Here is a 27,193-nt window from a genome sequence, read left to right as displayed (position 1 = left end):
TGCTCTCCTACAGCCTGGATAGAACATATATTATAGATAAAATGGATCATGTTCAGAACCATCTTTTGCAGGGGAAAGAACCATAAAACTGAAGCCACAGTAAACTCTTAACTCAAGAAGCTGCTTTCCAAGGAGCTTTATTTCCCAGGTAGTTTCAGATGGTTCTGGCACTTAAGTCTGTCCTAACCCAAGTACCCTAACTCATCTTGCTTAGTTTCACACCCCATCCTCAACAGAGCTGCAAAACCTCGTACAAAACGTCTTCACAGCCTTGCTTCCCAAGCTGATTTGGGAAATATCACTTCCACTTCACATTGTGAATGAGCCCCTGTAGTGGGAAACCAGAGGGGTCCATCAAGCAAATCACCCCGTGCTTTCATGTACAGCCAAGAACTGCAGCTCTGCTATGACAGAAGGCTTATTTCATGATGGGAGGTTAGTCAGAGGCTGCATGGATTAGTAATGGAAAGCTCTCCTCACTGCTGAAAGTCTATTTACTTCTGCAAATAACTCATGGAAAAACAATAACATTGTGGTCATGAAGAAGGTTTTTCTCCTAAACAAGTCAGCCACAAGAAAAAGCAAAGCTTATTTTGCCTGTTTGGCTTCTCACTGCTTGGTTATCTGGGAAACACATCACTTGGGTTTGTGTGTATGTGGGTGACAGGGAAAAATTATTTCCTAACAGGGATGTACCATGCTACGGGGAAATTAAGTGTCCACAGGTTTTGAAAATCTGTTTATGGAGGGAAAATATTCAAGACAAAAGTCAGTCTAGGAAATATCTGGAAATTCTGGAGTAATTTTTCAGGTGACAAAAATGGAAGTCACATTTCTACAAGATGAGAGCAACAAATTTAAAAAGCAATATATTTAAATACTGAGGAATGCAGTACATACATGTACACCTGAACTTTTGCTAGGACACTGAATTCAAAGAGAAGTAGGAAATGCATACTTCCCCAGGCAAAACTTAAAGAGTCTATCAATAGGTGTAAATGAAGCAATATAGTTAAGCATTAAGAAGGCTTGCTTAAAAAAGCCAACTAAACCAAAAAAAAAACCCACCAAAACAAAACAAAACCCCCAAAACAAAAATTCCAGAAGCAAAAACAACTAAAAAAAGAACTTGAAAATCATTGTAGTCAATATAAGGTTTTTAGCTAGCCTAGGAAACTCAAAACAGTTTTGCATTAAGCTGTGTTTCGGAAAAATGCAGAAGGTAACTTTTGGTGGAGGAGTCTGTGCTGTTGTCTACCTTGTGCTGCTCCTCCAGACCAGCTGGATTTGAGGCACTGCTGCCTCTGAGCTGAGTTGTGCAGACACTCCCACTGAAGCTGAAGTCAAAATGAAGCTAGGCTTGGCTTGAAAGCAAAACCCTTCCTCAAGGTCTCCTTTAAGAAGACGACTGAGCAAATGAAGAGGCAGAAGGTGAAACTGTTTATTACTAACTAATTTTATTAGGACTCCCCTAAAACTAAACCATATAAAACTTCTGAAGCTATAATCCATTCAAAGACACAGACAATTCTCTCACTGCACACAGTCCCATGCCAGAGAGTATTAACTCAGGTCTCCATAATCCTTCAAGGCTCTGGAGTCTTTAATCATAGCATGTATGGGCATGGATGTTTCTTATAACACAGGGCATGCCAATAAATTTTCATTAATAAGTGACCAAGAGAGAAAAGTACACAGGTATGACTAAGAGATCATTATCTCAGAGCCACACTAGTCGACCTGCCCACCCTTGCAGGTGACTTCTCGAAGAGTTCAAAGCTTCCCTTGAGAAACTTGAAACAGCATCCACAAACTGTTCAAATCACTGCTTTTGTTAAAAAACAGCACTCCTTCCAATCAATAAGCACTCTAGTATACCAATGATTATTTGAGCTGATACATAATAGAATGGCTGTATATTTAGGAATACAGAGCTACAGTACTATTATTCTTAAAGGTAGAAACAGCCTAGGAAAATTCCAGGCTTCTCAAAAAAAACCCAACAAACCCAAAGCCCCCAAACAAACAAACAAAAAAAAAACACACAAAACCACCCAACCAACAACTTTGTATCTACCATTGCACAAAACCTCCTAAAAACAACTTTTGAAAACTTTTCAAAAATAAAACACATCAATACACATAAGGGAGCTGAGATCTCAAATATTTCAAGTTGAAAACAGCAACTCAAAACCACACCAAAGAAAACATCCTCCTTCTCTCACTTGCACCGACAATGAACACTGGTGTGAACAATGGACACGAATTCTCCCCAAGTACATCCAAAACTCTAAGATTCAAAATTCTGCATGTACAAAGAATGCTTAACTGGGACCATTACTAATGCTTCAGCCATTTGACACTGACAAGGCTTCAGTGTTATCCTTACAAACATCATAATGATTGAGTGTGCACGTGTGTTTTGAATACTGTGAAATCTTACTCAAAATCTCAATTTACAGGTCTTTAATAGTAGCGTATGTAAAAACCCTTATTTCTGAGTCTGACAGCTTACTTTCATCTTTTCAATAAAGAAAGATTTATAGGGCAAGTCTTCCTTCACAACTTACCTTTGGTACTCGTTTTCTTGGTAAAGTTAAATTTAAATAATTATTAGAGATGGAGCTTGACGATATTGCTGAACCAAGATCATTATTTTCTCCATTTTGCTTCTCACCAGCATCTGTTCAAAAAACAACCACTTATTTATTTAGATGTATTTGTAAACTATTTTGACTAAGCCAAAGCTTTCCAGTTGTGTGCTAGTAGCAATTATATGTAAGAAACACAGGCAAATAAAAGTAAATACATACAATGTAGGGTGACATTCTAAAAAAGTAGGAGAAACACACAGGCATGAATGTGCTGTGGGCAGTCATCCTTAACAGGGAGTCACACTAACGGCCTGATACATGAACTTCATGATGTCAAGCAGCAGTTATCCAGCTGCTCCTATTCTCTGAAACCACCAAGGACCCACAAAACCTTAGTATTCAATCAAGGTTTTCCCCTTTCCTGTTTTAAGCCCAGAGTGACTATTGCAGACAGAAGCAGGCACGCTCGCCTGCCAGAATGGCTCAGCTGGGAAAGGACTCTTGGCTCAAGAGCGGTGCTCGTCTGCAGACTGGATGAAGTGCTCCCACTTCCCAAACCCGCAGGAATTAGGAGCAGCCTGGGGTCTGGCTTACCTACAGCCTGCAGAGGTGTGCCCCGGAACAGCTCATAAAACTTGGAGAGGTACATGACCATGCTGAGCTTGTCGGGCTCTCCGGCTGACCCCACCTCCTTCCCTGTGGTCACAGGGGGGATCCCAAACTCCTGCTCAGCAACATCGAACGCCAGCTGGTTGTTCTTGACAACGTCCTCTTCATTCAGAGCATCAAAGTCACTGCGGGGACAACACAGTGGCATCAGCAGTGGTTTTCTCTTTGCTCCCCTCGGGCATATGCAGTGCTCCCTTGCCCATGGGAGAGGCACAGAACAGCACCAGGATTGAAGGCACAGGCATTTCACTGGGCCAAAGCTACGGAGTCTGCACAATGCCAAAGGTAAGAGTCTCACACAAATCACATTACAAATAATGGCTTTGCCAGAATGTAATTTAAAAGCTTTTTCACTAAACTGGATCTTGATGTAGTCCCACAAAAAGGATTCTCTCACTTATGAAGAAATGCAGTTCCTCCTCAGAAATGCTAAGAAATCTTTTCCCTCTCCAAATACAGCTGCACTACTACAAACTTCATCTGCTAGCAATTGACTTCTTAGTTTCAATTAGTTCTATAAATCACCAAAGCCAGGAGGAATAAATTTAGGCTGGCGTTCTATGAAAAAAATTTCGTATATGTGTGTGCACACACATGCACGGGCACTAACCTTTTTTCAAGGTATTAACACACACAGTTTGAGCAAGGACCTACTGCCCAGGTCATAACTGAATTTAGCTGTGTACTAAGTAAGTACATCACATCTGGAACTCTGTTACCCAGTCTCTAATCCATTTTCTATGGGACCTATTCTAAGACTCTGACCTCTTGAACAGCTTCCAAAATTCATGATTAAAATAAACATGTGAATAAATTACAAAGCTCCAGGCAGGGTAGTTTCTTTCTCCTCATAAAGGAATGTGAGTTTTTGAATCCCCAAAGAATTTCTCCTCTTCCCTCACCCACCCACTGCCCATTTCTGGAGCCAGGGGGCTGTGGGCAGCCCTCTACCCCAGCCCTGCCCATGGCCCATAGTCAGCCCCCTCTCCTGCCTGCCTGGCTATCATCTGGCCAAGTCCTTCACAGCAGGCTCATTTAAAACAAAAAGCCAACAAAATCCAAACACCGCATTAAACAGCAGGAGGTCTGTTAGCTCAGGAAGATAAATTTATCGACTTTGTAGAGAGCAGTGCTTAAAAAGACAAGTTTTTCATGGACTGCAAAAATTACTTTGCTTTCTATACCCTTTCCCCCCATTACAGCCATAAAACATCCATAATTCTAATTTTTTTAAATTAACCCCAAGAAAAAAAAAAAGTTATTGTTAAAATATCAGCTCTTCCTCTGGCAAAACTGTACAAACTATCACCCTGGGTACCACTCCTATTTTTTCCAGTTTAACACACTTCATAAAAGAGCTCAATCATTCCTTCCATTTATCCAAAATAAAGAGAGGTTGACCAGAATTCATTTTTGACTTCCAAGTCTGTGTAGGAAGGCAAGAGAATGCATCCACTGCATTTTGGAGACTGGTGAGACGAGAGAAATGTAACCCCACTGACTGCACCGAGCGGTGCCAGCAATTGCCATTTCCTGACACCTGTTACACACTGACCCTCTTGTATCTGACTGAGGGACCTTACAAAATATTCACATGTAAGAAGTTGGGTCTTGTAGCCTTAGGACCCCAGAAACACTGTCAAAAGGGGAATGCTGGCTTACATTCGGTCACTAGGCTGTTAATTTCCAGGGGCCAGCCATTGTTGCACAGCACACAGGAAAGGGCAGTGTGCTCTTCTGGACAGAGTTGTGCAAAACCTCCACTTCTGTGGTCCAACGTTTCCCTACATGATTGTCACAGCAACCACTACAAAACAGAGGATGGCTCATCCAAGGCTCACCCAGGTATTTCTGAAATTCATGACAGGGCCATTATGGCTGTGGTTGTAAACATACACTAAAACCCTTTCTCCAGGGACCTGGGAACGCAGCTCTTCACATTCTCCAAGCACTGCAAATTTCATTTTAAATAGACACATGACTCCCACAAACACGATAAATCATAAGGTTCAAAGCCTTCCCACTCTTTGAAAGCATATATATTTCTTTTTAAATGGCATGCAAGGACATACAGAAAAAACAAAGCAAAAAAACCCCACCCTCTCCACCCCCCAACCCTGGCGATGGTGTGCATTTCCTTGCACAAAACACCCACAGAAGGGGACTGTGGAGCATCAGGGTTGTTCTGGTCAGTCTTTCAATACACTTTAGTAAGTGCTTCATGTACCCTACACCCAACAAGATCTGCAGATGTCACTTACATGAGGTCAGGCCTGAAGCGATGGATAATCGCGCACAAGGCCAGGCCGCTCTTCCAGGAAGTCGTGAGGTCCGTGACGTTCACATTACGGTATCCTTCTGTCTGCTTCTGACACCACGTCAAGAGCTTGTTAGGTCGAATATCTGACTCTGCAGTTACATGGGAGATCAAAATTTCAGTCAGCTCTTGCATGTTCAGAAGGTTACAAATGTTAAGCTGCAGCAAACATGAGGCGCCACATACCATGTCTGGAGAGATTCACTGATCTTCTGATGGAGCTCACTCTTTCAAGAGGACACTGCTGTAACTCGTTGGTGACATATAACTGTCTCACCTACAAGGAAAAGCAATTAGCAGCATAATATTAGAATTGCTTGGAGAGAAAATAAGAGTTTTCTTTCTGGGTTAACTTTATCAGCAGCAGGTTCTAAATTAATAAGTCTCCAGAAGATTTTGTTTGCACACTAGTTGCAGCTCTATTTATCCTAGACAAAAAAAGAACTGATTTCACAAGCAAGCCTTTTATGTACTGACCTGGTGAGGTCGAACGCAGCTCGAGTTCAAGTTTGGGTATCTTGTTCCTGGGTCAATGGTATACTGGTCAAAGTTCTTATTAATATTTTCAGGGGTCGTCTGAGGCAAGAGTCGATAAATGCTCTCTCTTACAGAGGAAAAAGTATACAAGAGTTATATATTAAAATAAATATTCATTATATTAAAAGGTTGTTCTGTTTGGGATTTTTTGCAGCTACCTACACCTTATTTTGGTTCTGCCAGGACAAATGTAATGCACCAAATGCATGATGCATCCATCCCATTTCTTATCATCACTCAGCAGGAGGATGCCAGACAGAAAAAGGACAACAACACAGGCTCTTGGAACTTATGTCCGTATCTTCCTGAGGCAGGAAGTGAACAAGAAAAAGAAGGGAGGTAAAAAAAAAAAAAAAAAAAAAAAAAAAAAAAAAAAANGGTTTTGTTTTACCATCCACCCAAGGAGTAACTTCTTTACCACATAACAGCACTAAATCCTGTCATCCTGCAATAACCACCACAGCTTTTTTTACTGTGCTGTTCAATTTTCCATTTGGGTCTATGCCGTGCTTGAGTCATCCCACAGGCTCCTATCTTAAAGCTTCCCAAAGTGCTGTAGTTAGCAATGCTCCTACTTACATTACCACAACCATGACTGTTGCGTATCTGCCCCAGAACAGGCTGGGCAGCTGTAGCAGAGCAAGGCAGCTGCCAGCAGGACCAAAGTCATCAGATTCAACCATCAGACCACGGTGACACCACAACTGCTGGTGTCCTTAATAACAGATTTTTTTGCTCCGGTCAAAAAGACATTACACAGAGAAGCTTATGATGCAGTACTACAGAAATTCTCTTTTGCCACACATTTATTAGCCTTAAGATAACATCAGGGCTACTAAGCCAACCTGCAGAGCTGAAATCACAGAAACCAACTCTGAAAGCTACTAATGTTGAAGAATTTTTTTAGACTTCTTTAAGGATTTTTTGTATTTTTTTTTTTGAACAAAAAACCAGGTGCTGAGATGGTGTGTTTTTTGATACAAGGTATCTTTGGTTTATTTCCTTAAGAATCACACTTAATTCTAGTGACTAGTGATTTAAGTAAGTGATTTAAACCACATCCTGCACATTGCCAGGTCTCTGTATTAGTGTGCAGAAGCTCACGGAGCACTGGCTGGCTATTACTGTAAACTGTTCTGTAACTTTAAGGAATGGATAATTTCATCCCAATGCCACTACAGGGAAGAAGAATATTTCTCTTGATGTCACAGTGAAATCCACAGCCTTATACCAATACTGTGACTCTCTAAAACACTGGGAATGATGCAGACAAGAGCAGCACTCACCGTTCAGCAAGGATCTCCAGCGGGGGTTTCCCCTGAGCCCAGCTCCGCACCATCCACGCAGTGTCAAAAGCAGCCAGGAAGCCTCTTGCACAGCCAGTACCCATTGGCCAGAAGGGCTGTAAGAGGCAATTACACCTTAATTCCTTCTATTTCTTAAGGTCTTATTACAAAAGTAACATGCAATGCAAATTTGGAGTCTAGGGTTTCATACTGTCTTAGAAAAATAGCCCAGAAAGAACTAAAATACAGCACAGACAATGCCTGCAGTTTTCAGATGTCTCTCCTCCAAGACTTAGTAATGAAAAAGATTGCTTCTTTCACTTTTTCCCTTTTTTTAACTTATCTATTTAAAAACAAATTTCTTAACCTCAAAAAGTTTAAGCTGAGAAAAAAAAAAGATGACTCAAGAATTAGTCAAGATTAAAAAAAAGGAAAAAATGATGCCCTTCTCATCTCTTAATTTTGCTTTGGACTGTTCTTTTCAAATGCTTCATGCTGTCAGCATGAGTTAAAAAAAAACCAAAACAACAAAAACAAAAAAGAGTTGCAACATACATTTTTCACTTCAGAAAGAAAAAGAGAACATAATAAGGCAAAGAGACTGCAATAATAATTTGGATGAAGTTTTTCTCCATGATGACAGTCAGGAAAATTATGCCATGCACCCAAGCTGAGGACACAGAGCTCACAGTTTTCAGACAGAAATACAATGTGCATAAAGCAAAACAGGACCTAAGCCAGAGGCTGCCAGCCAAGCATTAGCTATGACAAACTATGGCATAAAAAAAGGAGAAAAGGAAAAGGGGGAAAAAAGTCTATTCCAAAGAAGATACCACTGGTTCAGGACATGCAAGAGAGGATGTTTTGTTTTGGTCTGGAGGGTAGATTGAATGGTTGGATTATGGAAATAAGATGAAAAAAAACACCAAGGACTACTTGGAAGACATTCAAAGATACCTCAAGCAAACTATCTCCAACAAGTGCCACCAGAAGCTGATGTCTGTGCCTTTCTCTCACTATTGCAGCATTTTCAGATGCATACATGGAAGTAAAATCAAACATTGCTACATCTGGTTGGCCATAGTGATTAATTGCAAAATCCAAGGAAGGCAGCTGGTAGTTGGTTGCAAAGTCAGCAGCTTCTCTGGCGTAGGACAGCAAATTGTTCTGGTTCACATTTTCCCCACAGAGCAGCAACTCAGTATCAATGGAGTCCTGCAAGGAGAGAAGCACATGAGATAATCCACTATCATCTCTGAATTGCAGCATTGCAGTCTTATAGCACAAGTGGGAGCCACACAACTCACAGCAAAAAGAACCAAGTAAGACTTGTCATCTCCTCCAAAAAGCTGATACACAAACAGAGGTTACTGTACTACCCCCAAACAGGAACTCTCCATGCCAACACTGAACAAGGAGCTTTATTGGCAACAGAATATTATAGTGCCTCCCAGTTACTCGGTTATGTGTAATTTTCATATCATTACTTCCCTCCCATCAGAAGATGTTATCACCTCTGCAATGCTTTTTTGCACATGTGCACCTCACATCTGAAATCACACGAGAGCAGAAATACTGATGATACAACATGTGGGGCTCAGCCTCAAGGTTTGACTTAACATCTCAGTAATGACATCACATTCAAACTTCTCTGTTGTGCTGTTTTGGCCTGTGGCTTTCTTTTTCTTTGCCAGAGTGCTGAAGGACCCAGCCTTAGCAGGTCATCCTGCTTAAAGCCAGTGATTATTAATAAGGCAGTTTCTATTTACAGCCTAATCACGGATGAGACCCCTAATCACAGGATGATACCACAGAACCGCTATTAGCCCAGTTGTTTCAGACAGACTGTGATGGTTTTTTTTTTTTCCACTCAGACCCGAGTAGGTCAGGACAACAAGCTCTAATGAGCCACAGCCAGTGCTCCTCTTCTCCAAACTCCCCAGAGATCTCCTGGGACTGCCCCCACAATCCCAGGGCTCACCACCTACTCCCCACAAGGGCTTCTGCCCTTCCCTTCTCCCACCCTGGCTGGTCATGGACAGCTGCTCTGCCCTGGGAGCCCCTGGCCTTCAAAAAAACAGAGAATCATGGCACTGAGCTAAGTGGTCCCACCAGAAAGCCAAGAAACCTTCTGATAGTTCCCTACAAATACTTCCTTCAGGAAATTACACTCGACTGTTTTGGCACTGTCTTACTTTGCAAGAAAAACTGACCTCTCTTGAGTTTCCAGGAAAAGAAATTTAAGTGGTGCTATAACACTTCATAGATACAAAAGAAAATAAACCCCTACATCTTATAGAAGAAGAAAAAAGGAAAAAAAAAGGCCTCAAAATCCTAAGCTGCTCTGAAAGTTCATGCCATTGTGTTTATAGCCTCGTTCTATCATATTTCACCCACTTGAGAATTTGCAATTCAGCCTGGAGTAGATTTTTATGCTTCCTTATTTGCCTGATAGAACTGGACATTGCTGTGCTAAGTTCACCTTTAAATAAAGGAGGTTTTTATTTTCTGGTGCAATGATCACACCACGTATTTCCAAGGTAAGTCAAGATCCCATTTCAGCCAGTTTCAAAACTGATAAATTTAGGGAGTATTGTTTCAGTTCTCTATAGAAACTTTGTGCTGACTGAAGGTAAAAGCAAATTTTAAAAAAGTCAGAGTAAGAGCCAAGTGACCTGAGCTTTAATGAAGTAAATAAGTCTATAAACACCCTCTATAACATGCCACAATGTTTATGCAGATGTTTACACTTATTCTGCACCATCCTAAATAAAATAAGGTTTAGCCAGCATTTTTACATACGTTAATAATCACTCCTTTGTCCAGAAGACTCTGCTTCTTTGCTGTCATCACAAAATAATGAGTGCTATCTTTATAGTAAACAATATTTTCCAGGTCAATCCCTGAAAAGAGATAATACATTTGTTACCAAGTGCAGTGCACTGCTTGTGTCATTTACTAACAACATGTGAGTGATTCCTACAGGTGCCTTTCCTTCTTGGGATGCATTCGCTTTCCCTGCTGGGGTGAAGTATTAGTGGATAAAATATCATAAAACAAAACATGAGAGGAGATCAGCCTCACCCCACAGGAGCTCTTCTTAGCACAATTAAAGTTATTCAGCTTTCTTTCATGGAACAGCCAGTTAGCTACAGCATTAACAGTCTTTCGTGGTAGAACTGGGTGCCAAGGGAACAAACTGCTTTTCAGCTGCTAGGGCTCTGGCATTTGGTCTAAGCAGGACTTTTGGTTTCAATAATAATAATTAAAAAAAATCAGCTGTAAATCAAGAACAGTATTGCTTGTACAGACAGTGAGTGCAACTATTCTGAAACCCCTTTCCATTAAGAAGTATTTCACAGTTTATATTTTTAGTATTTACAGCAGATAAATTCTCGGTATATCAGCTCTACACATCAATAAGCAAGAATAAACTCCTCCCAGAAGGGCAGAGCCTTTTTCAAAGTTCTTAAGCTGTTCAGTATGTGAATAGATAGAAACAAAACAAACTATGTCTTAAGGGAAATTTCTGAGCCCTGAAAATACTCTTCTAAATTTGTTCAACATAGCAGACATTTTTACAGTCAAGAAAAATTTAAACATTAAAACAAGCTATGATGTGGCAATGCCTCAGCTAGAAAAATATCCCATTGCACCATAAATGGACACCTCCATCTGCAAGATTCTGACATCAACAACATTTTATCACTTGGAATTTTTTTTTATACATTTAAATTGATGTTACCAGGAATAGGAAGGTGGCCTGGTACATAAAGTGTTCCCCTGCTGACTCTCGTATTTGGTAGTGGAAAAAATGAGAATGCACCCACCCGTTTCCTCTTTAAGGTCCTGGAAGAACTTCTGATTGAAGATGAAAGCAACTCCACTAATTTCTTCTACCTTGGCTTCTGCAGTTGTATTTCTGTTTATAAAATTGGCAGTGATGGCTATGGCCAGCTTTCCACGAAACTCCTTCCTCCTGAAACCTGGTAAGCAAAGAGAAAGAATTAAAACCACTGGAAATTCACACGGGACTTCAGAGAGGGAGCAGCTCAGTATCTTTGCTACACCAGTCCTACACTTCATCAAACAACACAACATCAGTAGATTCCATCATTCCTCCAAAATTCCCTTGAATGCAAAGAGTCTTTTTTCCTCATTTTCAGCTGCAAAACTGGAGCTGTACTGCACGCAAGATAAAGTCTCATATATATATAAAAAAAAAAAAAAAAAAAAAAAAAAAGTTCTGGAAAGGAATTTGGGAAGAAGTTAAGGGAAAATCATGACAAAAAAAACCACAGAAAATTTTTTGGCAATGTCTGGATATAGAACAGATCAAATTTAGTGGATGGAGACATTTTTAATATGCTAAATAGCAAATCAGGTATTTGTTACATAGGTGGTAAACAGCTCACGGAAAAAGATGCAAGAGATCAGCAGTCGAAAGCAGCAGAGAAAGATCTGAAAAACAGAAATCCCTGTAGCAGTGCTTAGGTGCACACACCACCAGCTGATGAGATTTTTCAAAGGTATTTGGGGTTGAAAAATGTTCAGTGGTTTAACTGTTATATTTCCAAGGTGAGACTGACTGTGAAGTTCCTTGCTCTATGGATCCACCTTTTCTTCCTCTTTTCACACAAAAAAAAAAAAGTCCACTAAGCCACAGTGTTGCAATCATACATTTTAGTTTTTCCATCTGTATGTTCCCCATATCCATAATTAAATTATGAAGTAGGACAGAGGGTGCTTAGAGTATAGTTTAGCCAATTGCAGATGACATGAGAGAAATAAATGAGAAGAAATTTGTGAGAAGAAATACATTGGTTACAAGTTTTTGTCTCTATGCTTCTTGATATGTTCTCATTATTTCATTTGGATATAATGGCCAGTCTTCACGAACAAAGAACCGGGGAAGGTCTTTCCACCTTCCAGCCTGTGCATTGGATTTTTTAAGTGAGACACAGTGTGCGCGGAACTGAGCCCACCCTTTAATCCTGAGGTTCATCTGCCGGGGCCAAGCACGCTTGGACGGTGGCAGCGAGGTCCTCAGGACGTAGATGGATTGCCTTACAGGGCTAACGAGCTCCATCTGCCTGGGAAGTGGCCCCGACTGGGAATCGAACCCGGGTCTCTGCGGTGACAGCGCTGCGTCCTTAACCACTAGACCACCGGGGGCTCCCATTTCATTGGGATAGATTTAATACGACAATACCAGCTTCTGTATGTATCTTCAATGCACCAAACACTCCCTTTCATCCTGATATGATGAAAACCATTAACTTCTCAAGAGAGTCTACAGTTGAGGAAAGAATAATTTTGCTATGCTGGTACTTGACAATTTAAAGAGTGTGTTATGGGCAACAGCGTAGGAAAATTTCCAATAGAACATTAAAAGGAATTAGCTGTAAGCATATTGTGGTTGGCAGATAAAAGAATAAGCAGACAAACTATGAAAAGTTAAAAAAACCCAAACAAACTGCACTTAGGGAACAGAAACTAGCATGGATACAATCAAATCTAAAAGGGAAATATATCATTAAGTAACAGGTTTGTTCGTGTGATACAGGAGCAGCGTATCTAATGTCTCCCTAAGAAAAACAGCTCAGGTGGTCTGAATTCTCAGCAGTGACTCAAGTTCATGAAGCATTTACCTCCTCTCTTCCCACACACTTTAGAGTTATTTACTATCTTTTGGTATTGTTCCAAAGGATTTGTTTCTGAAGCTCAATCTCCTCTACAAAACAATGATACCTCTGATGACTTCACTAAATACCTTGCAACCACCTTTTAGTCATTAGTTCAAACATACAGGGCAAATATACAGCACAATAGTAAAGACTAAGTAGTTCCTGACATGTATCTTGTCAGCCTCCTTGAAGTTAAATCACAACAAGATTACTCAACCTTGAAGCAAGCCCAATAGCACTCTGATGCATTCTGTAGGCAATGCAGATACACAGAGCTCAGAAGCAGTAATGACATTAAATGTCCTCATTGTGACAATTTTTAACTGTAGCTGAGCCACAACTTAACAACGAAAAAGATACCACACAAAATAATAGTTTCTACACAGACTTCAACGGATTGAAAGGTAAACTGTTGCTCTGTGTTCTCCTCTGACTCTCAGGTCTTTCAAGATCCCCTAAATATCACACATAAGCATAAAAGCACACATTCACAACACCCACCTTCCAAGGTGTTCCTGCGTCCATCAGCACCAATAATAACATCAAATTCATACTCTGACAATGGGTGATCCACAGGGAGAAATTCAGCCCTCCAACCTGTTTCTGAAAACACAACATTTATAATTCTTCAGTAATACAATGGAGAAAGGATTTCAGAGTCTGAAGAAAGAGCACTAAGATAAACAATCTACTTCTCATTCCAACGGAGCTGAATTCTGCCTTGGTCAGATGGAGGGAAGTTCTGCTGCAGCCAAACGAAAAAAAAAAAGGGAGCCTTCATCTGAATCACCTCCTGCACTCAGCTTCCTCTCAGACCCATATCACAAGAACACGCTTAAGCACTGAATTCTCACATAAATAACTCCACAGCTACCTTATCAGGGCAGTACATAACACATACGTACAGCAAGGAAGACCTGGGTATTAAAAGAAAAAAAATAGCATTCCATTGTCAATGCTTTTAACTGTCTTCTAAATAGAAATTAAATGCAAGCATACTCACAAAGCTAAATTTAATCTTTGCATTAACACAAAGCTGATTATGTGAAAATGTTGGTATTGTCCATATTTTAAAATTATATATACTTCAACTACTTAAAACAGTGTATTTGTTCTACTGTCACTTATGACCCTTTTAAGAGATAGCAGAGTATTTCAATTATAGTAAAATTTTAAAATATTCTATTGCTACTACACCCTAAATATTATTTTTTTTAATAGAAAAAATAAAGAATGAGAAATCTCTATTTTGTTTAAAAATCTTGCATAGAATGTTGATAAGACTCAATGTGCCAGTGGGAGTTTTATCAAATGTGAAAGCAAAATGAAGCCCTGGGCGCTTAATCCATCCTCAATATTTATATTATCAATCAAAATTTGTTTTTGCAATAAGATACCAAGAAGCCACACCAGACTCCCTACAAAGCCTCAAACATATGCCAGAAGGCATAGTGCAAAACCTCAGCTTCTCAGCCTGGGTCATGTTTTAGGAATTTTCAGTGCTTTGTCTCCATGATTCTTGTCATGCCTACAACTGCAGAGAACAAAGATTGCTGAATAAGAAGGGCAAAAACCTCCTGTTTCTTTAAACAGAATTCAACTACCTCGAATGACTTCACATAATGCCCCACAGAAAAAGAAGTTACTGTGAACAGAACTACATTATGATAAGCAATACTTTGATTTTCTTGATCTTCAGGAGGCTCCAGGACTTTCACGAATTCTAGATTCACATGGATTTCAACTCCCAGTAGAAGTGCAACTTTGAAGAGGATAAGCTGAAGTTGTCGAATACCTGTAGGCAGCAAGTAACAAAGGTGTATTTAATAAGTAAGCAATCACAGCTGCTCCCAGCACGCCACCAGACTGATATTCATTGTTACCATAAGCATGAAGCATTATTATTTCCTACACTGTGACGAATGCAAATGTAGCAACCACCACAGGATGTTGATCTCTTCCGTCTCCTTTTCCTCCTGCAGCACAATCCTGTGTATAAAACTCATTGGAGTGGAGTTTCTTCGAATACTTTTGTAGAGCTTTCCTTCTTAATGGTATTCAAAAGATCTGCTAACCAATATGCTGACCATTTTGGGATACAAGATTTTACATCACACTTCCCTCTAAATTAGCCCACTTTCACATATTTTCTCCGACTAGGGTTGTGTCTACCTTCAAAATACAGGAATAAATATCAATATTCTTCACACTTCACAATCAAAACCTACTGTTTAACAAGTTCAGACTAACAAAAAAGCTGCTCCATAAGACTGTAACTTGTTCTACTGCCATTTTGCTTAAATGAGGCCATTCTTTTCCCCTCTGTGTGCGTGCACACAGGCACTAGCACGTGTTTAAGGCAGATGACCTTTATGCCAAACCAAGAGAGTCTCCATTAATCTCCTGCTCTTGGCAACCTCTTAGGTTAACAGTGCCCTCAGGTACTTACTGATATGATCAATAGATCCTGCACAGAATTTTCCATAAAATTTCTTTGCTCCCAGTCCCCGGAGGTCGTGGATGGTAAATGGCCAGAGATGCAACACATTGTTTCTTGAAAAAGTGTCCCGCTTCTCCACGACAACGACTTTGGCTCCCAGGAAGGCAAGTTCTATGGCAGTCCGCAAGCCACATGGGCCACCTCCAATAATTAAACACTAGCAGAGAAAAGGAGCAGTTTTACATAGGGTTTTGTTTTACTTCCACACACTTTCTAACTTATTCTGTTGATGTGACTTGATAGTCAACTGGACTTGCAGTACTGAGAGCGCATTCAAGTCATCTATTTAAATCTATTAACATTCAAATTTTGTTTGCAAGTGGTGTTCGGTCAATTTACACAAGAGGGTGAACTGTGCTTACTGCAGACATAAAAGCATCTATAACATCTATACCATCTGATAAAAAGATGTGACAGAAGGAACAGCAAAAAGCCAAACACTTTTGAGCATCTGCTCACATACTTCTAACCCCCATTTAGTGTTTCTGAAGCACTTGCAGTAAACAGCATTACAGCTACATAAAAGGGAGGGGAAAGGAAATAAGTGGTCTTAGTGTAGGCTTTTTTTGCTTTACAGAGGAAATTGGTGTACATTTGCTAGACTTGTTAAACAAATCTGTGATAAGCCAGTAGCCTTACAGCATTAGTTCCTTTCTCTCTCAAGTGTGGGTGTACCCTGGATGTAACCGCCGGGTTCACCTACTGATGTAAAGCAGGACCTGTCATGAGAACCCAGCAGACTTGTCCTGTTTCCCCATGGCCAGGGAACTCAGCTTGCGCTATTCCATTTCACACAGTGGTCAACATCCTCACCTTCAGGTGCTTAGGAGCTTAAATCTAAGCTTGGGCATTCTCAGAAGAATCGCTTCCAAAACGATTATACAGGATTCTTGCCTAAATTTTAGTTGACAGCTGTAATTTTTCACAGATTAACAAGCAAAGGATTTCCAGCAAGCAAACTAATTAAAACTCAAACATATCTAATGCTTACATTTCCTTTACTGATTACTAAAAACTGATTAGAAACAGTTTTATAGCTGGACACCACTGCTGTTCCACACCTCCCACCAAGCCCTCCCCAGACTTCACAAAATCTATGCCACCAGTTCAAGCACAGGGTTTGGCTGGGGCAGGGAGAGCTGAGGTGGGTCTGGGTGGGAGAGCCCAGGAGAGCTGGGCCATGTTGCAAATCCAAAGCCATTATCTCACAGGCCAGACATGCTCCTGTGTGTCCTGCACACATAGCCAGACAGTGATTACAGTTTCAAAGCAGGCACAGACTGTATCTGGAGGCTCGTTTGGATATGAGTCTGGTTCCCATTACACTGCAATTTCATAAAACAGAGTCATTTATTTATTTTGGTTTCTTCATCATTTGTTTTCAAATTTAACAACTTAAGCAAAAAGTATCTGGTGCTGACTTTTGTCCATGACTTTTGTCCAATCCAATCATAAAAGTGCAAAAATTTTTTAAAAATGTAATAAATAATTCTAACAAATTCCCACTCAAAAGAGAACTCCTGTGGGGTGCTTTGGCTTTGCTTTAGGCAAGTGTTTTGTTAACCAGAGATACTAAAGTTGGGTTGTTGCATTAGGCACTTGGCTTTCTTCCTCTTAAAATGACATATTTAATTCACAGTTTCAGAAGCACACTCCTCACTGCATGCTGAATATTAAAGAATTAATAAATTAAAAAAAAATCAACAGATGTAATTAAAAAGGAAGAAAATAGAGTGCAGATTTAGCCTGACTGAAGAGGCTCACTGGTGGATCTGGGTCAGCTGTTTTTTGCACATGCTTCTTGTGATTAACATGGGAACTCTCAGCTCTGACAAGTGAGTGACTGCCTTCACAGCTACAGGGTTTTCCAGTCACGTTTAGCAAGCAGTTAGAAACATTCTACAAATAAACCCATACGTGGTCTGATAAGGCGGGGTTGTTTTTTTGGCTAACAAACAGTATCATATATACATAAATGCACTTTAAAAAAAAAAAAAAAAAGAGGCAGTCTTTGGAGATTTAGTCATAGTGAATCCTGCCAAGTAATAAAACCCACACAGAAAGCCCTTCTGATTCCTCCTAGTGCTCTGCAACACACTATGTTAGAATTTTAAGGACGATTCTGCCCTCCCCATCCTCCTATCACCATTGACAAAGTATCTTCATAATTGCCTGGAGACATCATGAAAAATGGTTGTATATTTGCCATCATCCATGGTTACCTTCCAGAAACATAATTATCTATGTTTCAGAGCTATCTGTTCTTTGATTTATTAAGGATGCTTCCTGCTGGTGTAAAGCTTGCTCTTGGCATTTCATCATGTTTTTTTTGAAACTCCTAGGGTCAAAACCAGCGCAAAACCCTGGCAAGGGTAGTTCTTACTGCATTTGTGTTCCTATCTTTATTAAGTAAGGGCGGGGACAGTACCACTCCCCAGCTCTCTGCTTGCAGTCACAGAAGAAACCTTCTTATAGCCAGCCTAGAACAAACCTTGAATAGCATCCTATTTTCAGCTCCTGTTACCTCACTCTCCTGGCTCATCTGGGCCTGCTTTTGAAATTAATTTCTTGCAATTTAACACAGATTGTGACAACCAGCATCACATGAGGAAGTCTCACACAATCAATCCTCAAAGGTAACAAACAGGGTTGGACAAGAGCCAAAGGCTTCTTGACATCCATATCACCATTCACACATCAGCTGTCTTTTAATGGTGCCAGATGATCCCCTAAAATGATAAAGAGTAACTTGATTTTTCAAAGCATCTTCGACAAGTTATTCCAAACAACAGTTGCTGAAGAGAACTGACAAGGAGCTTTTGTGTATTTCTTGTTCAGGTTGGAAATGAAGAGATAAAGATTTTCACAGTTTTACAGGACTGCTTATGCAAGAATAAGAGAATGAGCAAACTCCTGTGAGCTGCCTGAAGAATCAGTATCACGCTGAATGTTATACCCTGAGAGTACACCATGTTAGTGCAAGATAGAAATACTGAGAGAAGGCATTTTTCTCAGTGAAAACCTTAGTATAAAGGACTGATATTCTGCCTGCAAATGTAGGTAAATACTTTCTGTCCAGTGAGAAGCTTCACTGAATTTAGTACATTCCCCAAGAACAGCACTTACATTAAAACGATATTAGAGAAAGAATAAATGAGGAAGGACAAACCCAACAATTATACATTCATGTACACCAAATTTCCTCCATCAAACTTCAGCTATGCAGTAACTGGCAGTTCTGGAGAGACTGCCCAGAAACACCAACTCCCACAAGCAATAGTCACCACAAATGCTTTTCATCAGGATTTTATGTGAGCTAAATTCATCTACTCTTGCAAACATCCTGGATATGAATGACACCAATTACTGATAAGATATATGCAACAATGAAAATTTTGCACTTACAATATAAATTATCCTAAGTAAATGGACAAGCTGGTCTGAGTTAAACTTCTGCAAGAGTACTTTTAGAATGCTCATTAGAAAATTCCCATTAAAGAGGACTAATTCAAGTTTACAGGCTAGTAATAGTAGTCTAGTGACAAACTCAGGGCTATTCCAGTTTAACGTCATATTTACTAAGTAAAGCATGGACATTTTTGTACTTCACAATAAAACACTAATAAATCCATGCATATTTTATAACAGTTGTCTACTTAAGGTACTGAGTAAATACTATGTTTCTATGATAATGTTAAAAAGTACCTTACTATCCCCTAAAAGATAATTGTTTCTATATAATCTTGTCCCACGCAATAACCAAGCACACTACATTGCATTATTTATCTTCAGACTGAAGTAGAGCAGAACTTCATGTATTTTTTCCTAGTAAAATTAAAAGATACCAGAAATTTTCAGTTGTAATAATACAAACATATACAGCCTTTGGTAAGTCTCATAAGCTTGATTCTATTCAAAGGTCAGTCTGACTGTAAGAGATGCTACTTTCTCTCTATTAGTATGCTTAGGAATGGCAGCGCCTTGAAAATCTCTGGAAAATGTTCCTACACTGAATTAAAGCACTTAGTGTGGAGATAAATGGCAGCACAAGTTACCTTTCCAATAGCAGAATAGTAGGCACAGGTTTTTGATATGATCCCCTGGATATAATGTGCAAACACATGACTTACAAAATAGGAGGGGACGTAAGGGAGAGAGAGATGTGAAGCAGGGGCCTTTTGCAACCCCTCCCATCCCCACACTACTAAATCAGCAGCCTGTGAATCCAGGCACCTGTATCCCATTCTGGAAAAACCATATGCAGTTTAACAGCTGAGAATTTGCAGAATGCCTCCGCTGCTTTTCACACAGTAAACTAAGCTTGCAGAAACAATGGAGGGTTTGGAAGAAAGAAGGCAAAGGGCAAGAATACCAGCACTGTGTTTAACAAAGGGGGGAAAAAAAAAAAAAGAAAAACCAACAAAACAAGATAAAACTCCACAATTACCCAGTCACAAAAATCTCATCCACTTTGAGAGGCAGAATCTACTCACTGACCTTGAAATATGTAAAAAATTGTTACCTCTCAGCATTTACATGATCACGCTCAAGGAATCTACCAGTTAGTAGTAGCAGGGGGGTGGGGGATGCAACCAAACAGCATCTCTTTGTATAATTAAGAACAGACAAATCCTGTTGCAGTCCAATGCATTATCCCACTGCTATCCTCCAACTCTAAATCCCTCACTCCTCTTCTGCCCAAAGTACCCAATCATTAAATTAATCCTGGACAATATAAGGGTGTTCAATGATGATCTGCTGTCTGTATTTTCTTGGGATGAGGACAGAAGCTACAATCACTCCTGAAGTTCAAAGTTTTCTCATTTCTGCCTTTTAGTTGATTTGGAGGTGAAAAAGAGGCGATTATTTTCAGACTCCAGCTCCACAACAACTGGAAAGAGACACCCTTTGCTGTCCTAAGATATGCCAAGTCAGGAGCACCACTGGTACTCTTCAATGGAAATGCACACACATACTAGTAAAAAAATAGCTGAAACCATCTGTCCAATTAGTTAACTGCCTTTTGCTTATATGTAATATTTACCCAAATCACCACTTGGAAATAAAAACCTACAGGAATGGATCATGCTGCTAGAAATGAGTACCAAGGGGTGGCTTTCCCCCTGTGCCTCTAAGCCCCTTAACCCTAATGACTGCAGGTGTCCTCAGCAGCCATGGGCCTCCCCATGCAGTGACAGGAGACTCTGCCTGCAGGACACAGAGGAACAGAACACTTTGCCTTTCCATGGCAAACCTCTCTTCTCTCTGGACTTCAGCTGTGTCCATTTCCACAGTCACCAGATCTGGGTCTTCACACTGGCCCTGGCCTTTTTGAAACACCCAAAGCAGCAGGGATGCACCAAGGACTAATCTGACTGATTCCACAGGGTTACATCCTACATGGATTTGGACAAGTGTTTGTTAGTGATAAAGCTAAATGTGATGCAACATGAGACAGGCACAAAATGTAATGAAACAACACATTTTCTGGATCAGCAGTGACTGTTCCCTGGAAAGGCTCCAAAGTGAAACAGCTGCATAAGCAGCCAAGGCAGACAGCTACCAGAAGCTGCCGCAGGAAGCTTTCTCCACCACATCCCTTTCGCTAGATATGAAAATGCTTCTGGCAAAAATAGGACTGCTCAGTAGGACATTCCTGACTTAAGTTCATCTCACATTTGCAGTCTCAGATTTTATCACATAAATTCATTGACAGCCACTGGATACAGCAGTGCAGTCAAATGTACCCCGAATGCACTGAACAACCAATTTAAAGTTTGAAACATTATAATGGAAGAGACTGAAAACTTAAAATCTATATGTCACTTCAGACATTAAGAACGTCAAAGGCGTTTTAATTTTTAAAAAATATGAAACAGAAATAAAGGTTAAGCTTACAACAGCCATGACATGTTTTGTCAATCTAAGATGCAAGTCCAGTCTTGCTACAGCCCTGGTCTACCTAAGCACTTCAATGCACAGCTGCTCACCTAAACTCAACAACCCTATCCACGTATTCAGTGCTCCACCAGAGCAAAACCTCTACAAAGATTAAGTAGCATTTTAAAGAGTGTATTTTTCCTTTGTTGTACCATGTGTTTTGAACTCCTTATAAAGTTAGCAATTTCATTTGACAAAAATAACATTCAGTTAGATGCATTTTAATGAGAGGTCCTAACTGCCCAAAAGGTTATGTGGACACTGCTTAGATGCTCTAGAGATACTGCAAAATCTACCTTAAAATATTACTATGACTAGCTGCATCTTGCTGAACTGACATCTTTGGAGAGTGAACACCACATAAAAACCACTGTTGGGGAAGTCTAAAGGCAGTTGAGAACACTGAGGCTTATGCACCTCTAACTGCAACTAAACCCTGCCCTGGCACATGAAGTACATCACAACGAGGTCACTTCTGCTTTTGATCCCACCAGTATTTTACCCTCTGTACCCCCAGCTGAGCAGCTCAGAAATACGCAGTTTTGTCCTCTCATACCAAAAGTACCCAGATCAGCGACTGGCAAAAATGGAGACAAAGCTGTTTCTTCTAAGACTGTAACATGGACTTGAGGCTACCTAACACAGGCTGACTTTGGCCAGAGCTCTTCCCCCGGCTCCAGGCCCTGCAGCTGCTGCACTCGCAGCTGGACGCAGCACAATCCCGGGATCAGAGGATTTCTCCTTACTGCCCTCCTGTTTTATTGAGTCAAAATGCCAGAAGTGAAACATTAGTACATTTATTGCATTCATTTGGCTCATCTTTAATGGGATTTTTTTTTCTTTTTTGGAAGATAAGCTTCTTCATGGAAAAAAACCACGTGTCTTCATTTTTCCTGGATGTATTTGGACACACTTGTCCATCCATCCTCTCTGTCACATGGATGTATGTACTAATATTAGATTTGTGCACAAAAAGTTTTCCATACTTTGAAATGAAAACAATGGTATGAAAGACATTTGAAATTCATATTCTGCTGTGGCACATATTAAAGAAGGGCTGTGTGCATTCAGGGTGCTGGAAGGTCAAGAGTGCCGTCAGTGATGCAGAGCTGTAGGGACTTTGGAGCTTTTCTGAAGAGCTCTCTCAGGTGGTATTGGTCGTATTTAAATATGCTGACTTGATCTGAGACCTTTTATAACAATCTGGCAAAATAAATTTTAAAAACATTGCAGTTGATAGACATAATACAGGAAAGTATCCCTAGAAACTTTGTTCCCCTGCACCAGTTACAGTTACCTGAAAAAACCCGCACATCATCTGACAAGACATGTTACACTAATTTCAATAAACATATTATCCACCAAAAACCAGGCAAATGCTTTAATCCAAAAATGTCCTCAAATAAAGCACAAAATAAGCCCTCTAACATCCTTTGGAATTAGGAGTATGTTTGCTGTTTTCTTACCTGCCTTTCATTGTAATCAAAACACGGGGAAGAAAAAAAAAACAAGCCCACACCCAAAACCCAGAAGAGATCGGTTTCTTTTCTTTTTTTTGGCCAGTTGCTTAAACAATCAAAATGAAAACAAGATAAACCTTGCCGAAAGAATGTTGCCTGACTATCCCAGCCACGAACATGGTTGGCAGCATGAAAGTACCTTGCCTGGTTTTTGTAGGCTTACGCCTGTCATATTGAGATAGCACTTCAAGGCTATACTTAAAAACTTAACAAAAAAAGCCCAAAACAAAACCATGAAACTAAAGAAATCATCCAGAAACAGAACTGATGAACAAAGATAAAGAAAGGCACCAAGAGCCTCATCTCTAAGCACAGCAGAGACTAAGCAGAGATCAAGAGTTGGAAGCCTTGAGAGTAGTGACACCTGTGCAGTTGAGACAGAATAGTTAATCCTCTACGTGATTTCAAGGGTCAGGGGCTGTTCAGCCAACAAAGGACTTGTCTACAGACCCAGAGGAAAGGATTTCTATTGCCCTGCGGCATCCAAAGCATGCAGGCAAGTTGATCAACAACCATGGCTTTGCTACAGGAAGAAATAGATTATATGCTTTAATAAAGAAATAGCCCTGTTGCTACAGCCTGGCTTGCCTACAGAGATGAAATAATACACTGAACCTAGAACTTATAATTAAAGAACAACAATCACAACAATTTAGTAAGTGAGCTAAGTTTCCACTTCAAAATTGGCTTTTTCAAGTAAGTGCTCAGTTGAGTTACTTTGAGGATATTTCACAGAATATTTTAAAATATGTTCTAAAATACTATTCTGTTTTATTCTAAAATACTAAATTCTATTAGATTAATTATAACCAACACCCAATTAAGACTTGGCTTTTAGTAGTCAGTACTGGGTAAATGAGCTTTTTCACTACGAGACATAGGTCTGAGTCAGATCCAGACTTTTTAATTATTATTTCTTTATTTTTAAAGAGCTTAATCATTTAATCCCATCATTTCTAACTTTCCTAAAAAAAAATGACTGTACAGTAGTGTACAGAATCTATGGATGAGCTCAAAATGCTACAGGACAGCAGGAATTCTGGGCTCCTGAGGTCTCATCTCTTCCAGTTCATCATGCAGTCTTTGAAGCCCCTGCATTTCCAGTGCTTGCACTCACAGCCACTTACCTAGTAAAGCTAAATACAGCTCCAAAGACTGATAACCTGACTTTTTCTGGTTTCACTGGTCACTTGCACAAAGCAGTTTACCATGGATAGACAATGCCTTTACTTTCTACAGTTTTACTTATAATTTGATAACACTATGAATTACCAACCAGCACCTCTTGGCAACATGGCATTCAAGAATGTCAGCAAGCAAGATGGACCTGAATTGTTTGAACAAGCAGAATTAGAAAATGTGTCTTTAGCATAAACACTTTTGAGGAAGGTTTTTAGCAGGAAAAGTTAACAGCACTCAGAACCAACAAAACAAGCTGCTGGCAGCATGTCACACAGTGAAAATTAGATTTTGACATCTCTAGTTCTCATTTCCAAAACCTTTTTGGCTGAAAATAGAGAAGGTACATAAAAACCTCTTACTAAAGGAAAGAATCATGGAAAATAAAAGTAAATAGAAAATGGTAAAAAAAATATAAAAAAAGAGAATGCTTCAAAAAGAGGGCCAAAGAGTTGAAGACAAAACTTGTCAGCAAATTGCACATCACGAGGTGTAACAGTCTTTCTTACACCAACATCCAACACAACAGAAGGAGATAAACATACACAGAAGATCAGTGTTTATTTACACGTATTAATGAGCCTGTTTTCACATTCCAGCCAGGGTGAAATTCAGATGGAGACACCTGCCTCAACAACACCGGCTGCACTTGTTCTGCCACTATTAAGGCTGTATCCGGGCTGCCAGGCAGTGAACTTCCTACCCCAGATGCCTACAACCAGGAAGGCGATGGAGAAGCTGGCCCAGCCCTCGCAGCCCCATGGCTGGCCAAGCAGGGACTGGACCCAGCGGCAGCCCCACCGGTCAGGAACGGCTTCATCGCATATGTGATTATTTCCTACCTTGCTAAAAAACAAGTAAGAGAAAAAAGGGTGAGAGGGAGAATCAGAGAGAAATGCCTTTGCCTTCCACTGAGCACTCACTGATCTGCACAACTTGTTATTACTGCTCTGGGTGTGTAGTCCTTGGCAGGAAGCTCACTGCCATCTCTTGCAATGTTTTCTAAACTAAGTTGCAATTTACCCTGGAGCAGTTGTTTTATCTGAATTGTAAATCCAGCGAGGATGGCAGAGCACAGGCAGGACCAGGACATTTTGCTGTTGCACAGGTCCTTTCAGAGCTGCTCTTGTAACTCTTTCAAAAGGGCAGTAGAAGGAAGCAACACAAGGCTAATTCACAGTGTGGCAGAACCACATGGTTCCTTCTCAGTCAGTACCTCAGTCAGATCCAGAGAGTGATGCAAGACAAGTCAGGCAGTATCTCTTGCTGGTTTGTTAAGCACAAACAGCCTGCCCTCGAAAAACACAAGCTGTTCTTCAAGGCTGGAACAGCAGCAGCATATGTCCAGGGCAAAACACTAAGTTTTAAGAACTAATCAGAATTTGATCTAGCAACATCAGCCAGACTATTAGAGAGAGAAGGTGAAATGCTCAACAGTTGTGGACGTGCTCCATGTAACTCCATGGTGTTCCCCTTGGGGCCTTGCCTAACATAGATTAGGTGAAGGTATTTAAGCCTCTCCTGCAGTTCATGTTCTCTAAAGCTCTGACCATTCCTGCTGCTCTGTTCTGGACTTGCTCTAGCTTATCTACCATTTGCCTGCTTAAATCTAAGCAAAGTATTTTGGTTGGGATCTCACCCGCACCAACTAGGTGGAAGGGAAACATCCATGACACACTGCAGGCCTTCTCAGACAGTCTCCAGGATCAGCACTACACACTATGGACTCAGGCTGGGTGTGTGGTTCATTACAAGCACCAGATCATTTCCTGCAACATATTCCAAATTTTCTCTGGGTATTACACTCCTTTGTTGGAATATTCATAATCTTCTAGCAGCTTTTAGAAATTTTACCCTGTTGATCTCAGACCATTTCTTCAATTCCAAGATTTTCAGCCATTCTAATCCTGAGTTTAAAGGACTTGCAGTTTAGTCCTGCTTGGTCACATTTGTTCCTCCAGAACGAAACCAAGGCCCATTTGGGTACCTGCCAGACTCTTGCAGTTTTGGAAGATTTTAAGCAAGAAGTGACCACCTGCTGGTTCTCCTTGACAAGGCTTTTCACCACAGAAATACTCAGGTTCCCCCTGTCAGGTTTGTTTCAAAACACAGCTTTAAGCTCAGCCAACCATTCCCAACTTGAAAAAAGACTGAAGAACAAGAAAATTGTAATAATGTCACATTAAGGTATAAGCTCTGATCATTTTTCAATAAGCACTTTTCAACAAATATCCCAAGGATCTGAAATGGCAAATAGTTTGTCGAAACCTGGCTGTTTGCAAACACAAACAAACTTTGTGTGTAAGTGTAGATAGATTAGGGAATGTGGGAATTTTGAGAACACAGTGTAACAAATAAAGTAAAACAGCAGAGAAGGTAAAGCAAATAAACACAATTTCAAGGGCATTAAAGGGGGATTTCTATATTTTCTTTACAACAGATCCTAGTTTAACTTCCTTTTTCACCATAAACTCCATCACTGTAAAGGCCTTTTAGAGAGAAAATGCAAACAGTTCTGCTGTTTGCTTAATAAAATAAGCTTCTACCAAAATATTTTGCATTTTCTCTTCTTACGCAGCATCTCTTAAAACTGGTATTTTACAGTCTACCAGAAGTATAATAAAAGCTATCTGCACTGAGGCCTAAACGGAAGATAACGTAGAATTAAATTTGTCAGCAGAAAGAGGAAAGAAAGCAACCACATCCCCAACACCCCCGTTCTCAGGGCAGACATGGGAACCTCGGGAAGGACCTGAGCTCTAGGAGACAGGAAATTGCCTTATTGTCTGAAATCTGGGGTTTAGCAGCCAAGTGTTTAATCGCTTCTTGGTAGCCAAAGTCATGTATTTCCTCACTTATCAGTACACAAACATTACCAGAGCAAAGCTGGAAACGTAGCTAACAACAAACCCCCCAACAACCACATCTGGAGCCCTCAGGGTCTCTGAAGGCAGGAGAGAGACC

The 27,193-nt window shown here is 40.3% G+C and overlaps 1 protein-coding gene across 2 annotated transcripts in view; it reads right to left on the bottom strand.

Annotated features, from left to right (window-relative positions):
* Positions 1 to 27,193, bottom strand: part of MICAL2 (microtubule associated monooxygenase, calponin and LIM domain containing 2) — a 147,744-nt gene that overhangs the window by 68,590 nt on the left and 51,961 nt on the right. For both annotated transcript variants that reach the window (XM_027881789.1, XM_027881790.1), the window contains exons 5-16: positions 15,540 to 15,747; positions 14,769 to 14,885; positions 13,592 to 13,693; positions 11,234 to 11,389; positions 10,206 to 10,306; positions 8,361 to 8,618; positions 7,404 to 7,519; positions 6,058 to 6,184; positions 5,767 to 5,857; positions 5,525 to 5,672; positions 3,189 to 3,388; positions 2,571 to 2,683 (exon numbers count right to left, since the gene is read on the bottom strand). In XM_027881789.1, coding sequence (XP_027737590.1) covers positions 2,571 to 2,683; positions 3,189 to 3,388; positions 5,525 to 5,672; positions 5,767 to 5,857; positions 6,058 to 6,184; positions 7,404 to 7,519; positions 8,361 to 8,618; positions 10,206 to 10,306; positions 11,234 to 11,389; positions 13,592 to 13,693; positions 14,769 to 14,885; positions 15,540 to 15,747 — 1,737 coding nt within the window. The remainder of the gene's footprint in view (positions 1 to 2,570; positions 2,684 to 3,188; positions 3,389 to 5,524; positions 5,673 to 5,766; positions 5,858 to 6,057; positions 6,185 to 7,403; positions 7,520 to 8,360; positions 8,619 to 10,205; positions 10,307 to 11,233; positions 11,390 to 13,591; positions 13,694 to 14,768; positions 14,886 to 15,539; positions 15,748 to 27,193) is intronic.

Source organism: Empidonax traillii, unplaced genomic scaffold (genome assembly GCF_003031625.1).
Source record: "Empidonax traillii isolate 1590-97213 ecotype Southwest subspecies unplaced genomic scaffold, ASM303162v1 scaffold95:size1152806, whole genome shotgun sequence".
NCBI classification, from domain to species: Eukaryota; Metazoa; Chordata; class Aves; order Passeriformes; family Tyrannidae; genus Empidonax; species Empidonax traillii.
Note: the sequence above shows the minus strand (reverse complement) of the source record. Positions and strands in the feature narration are given on the sequence as shown.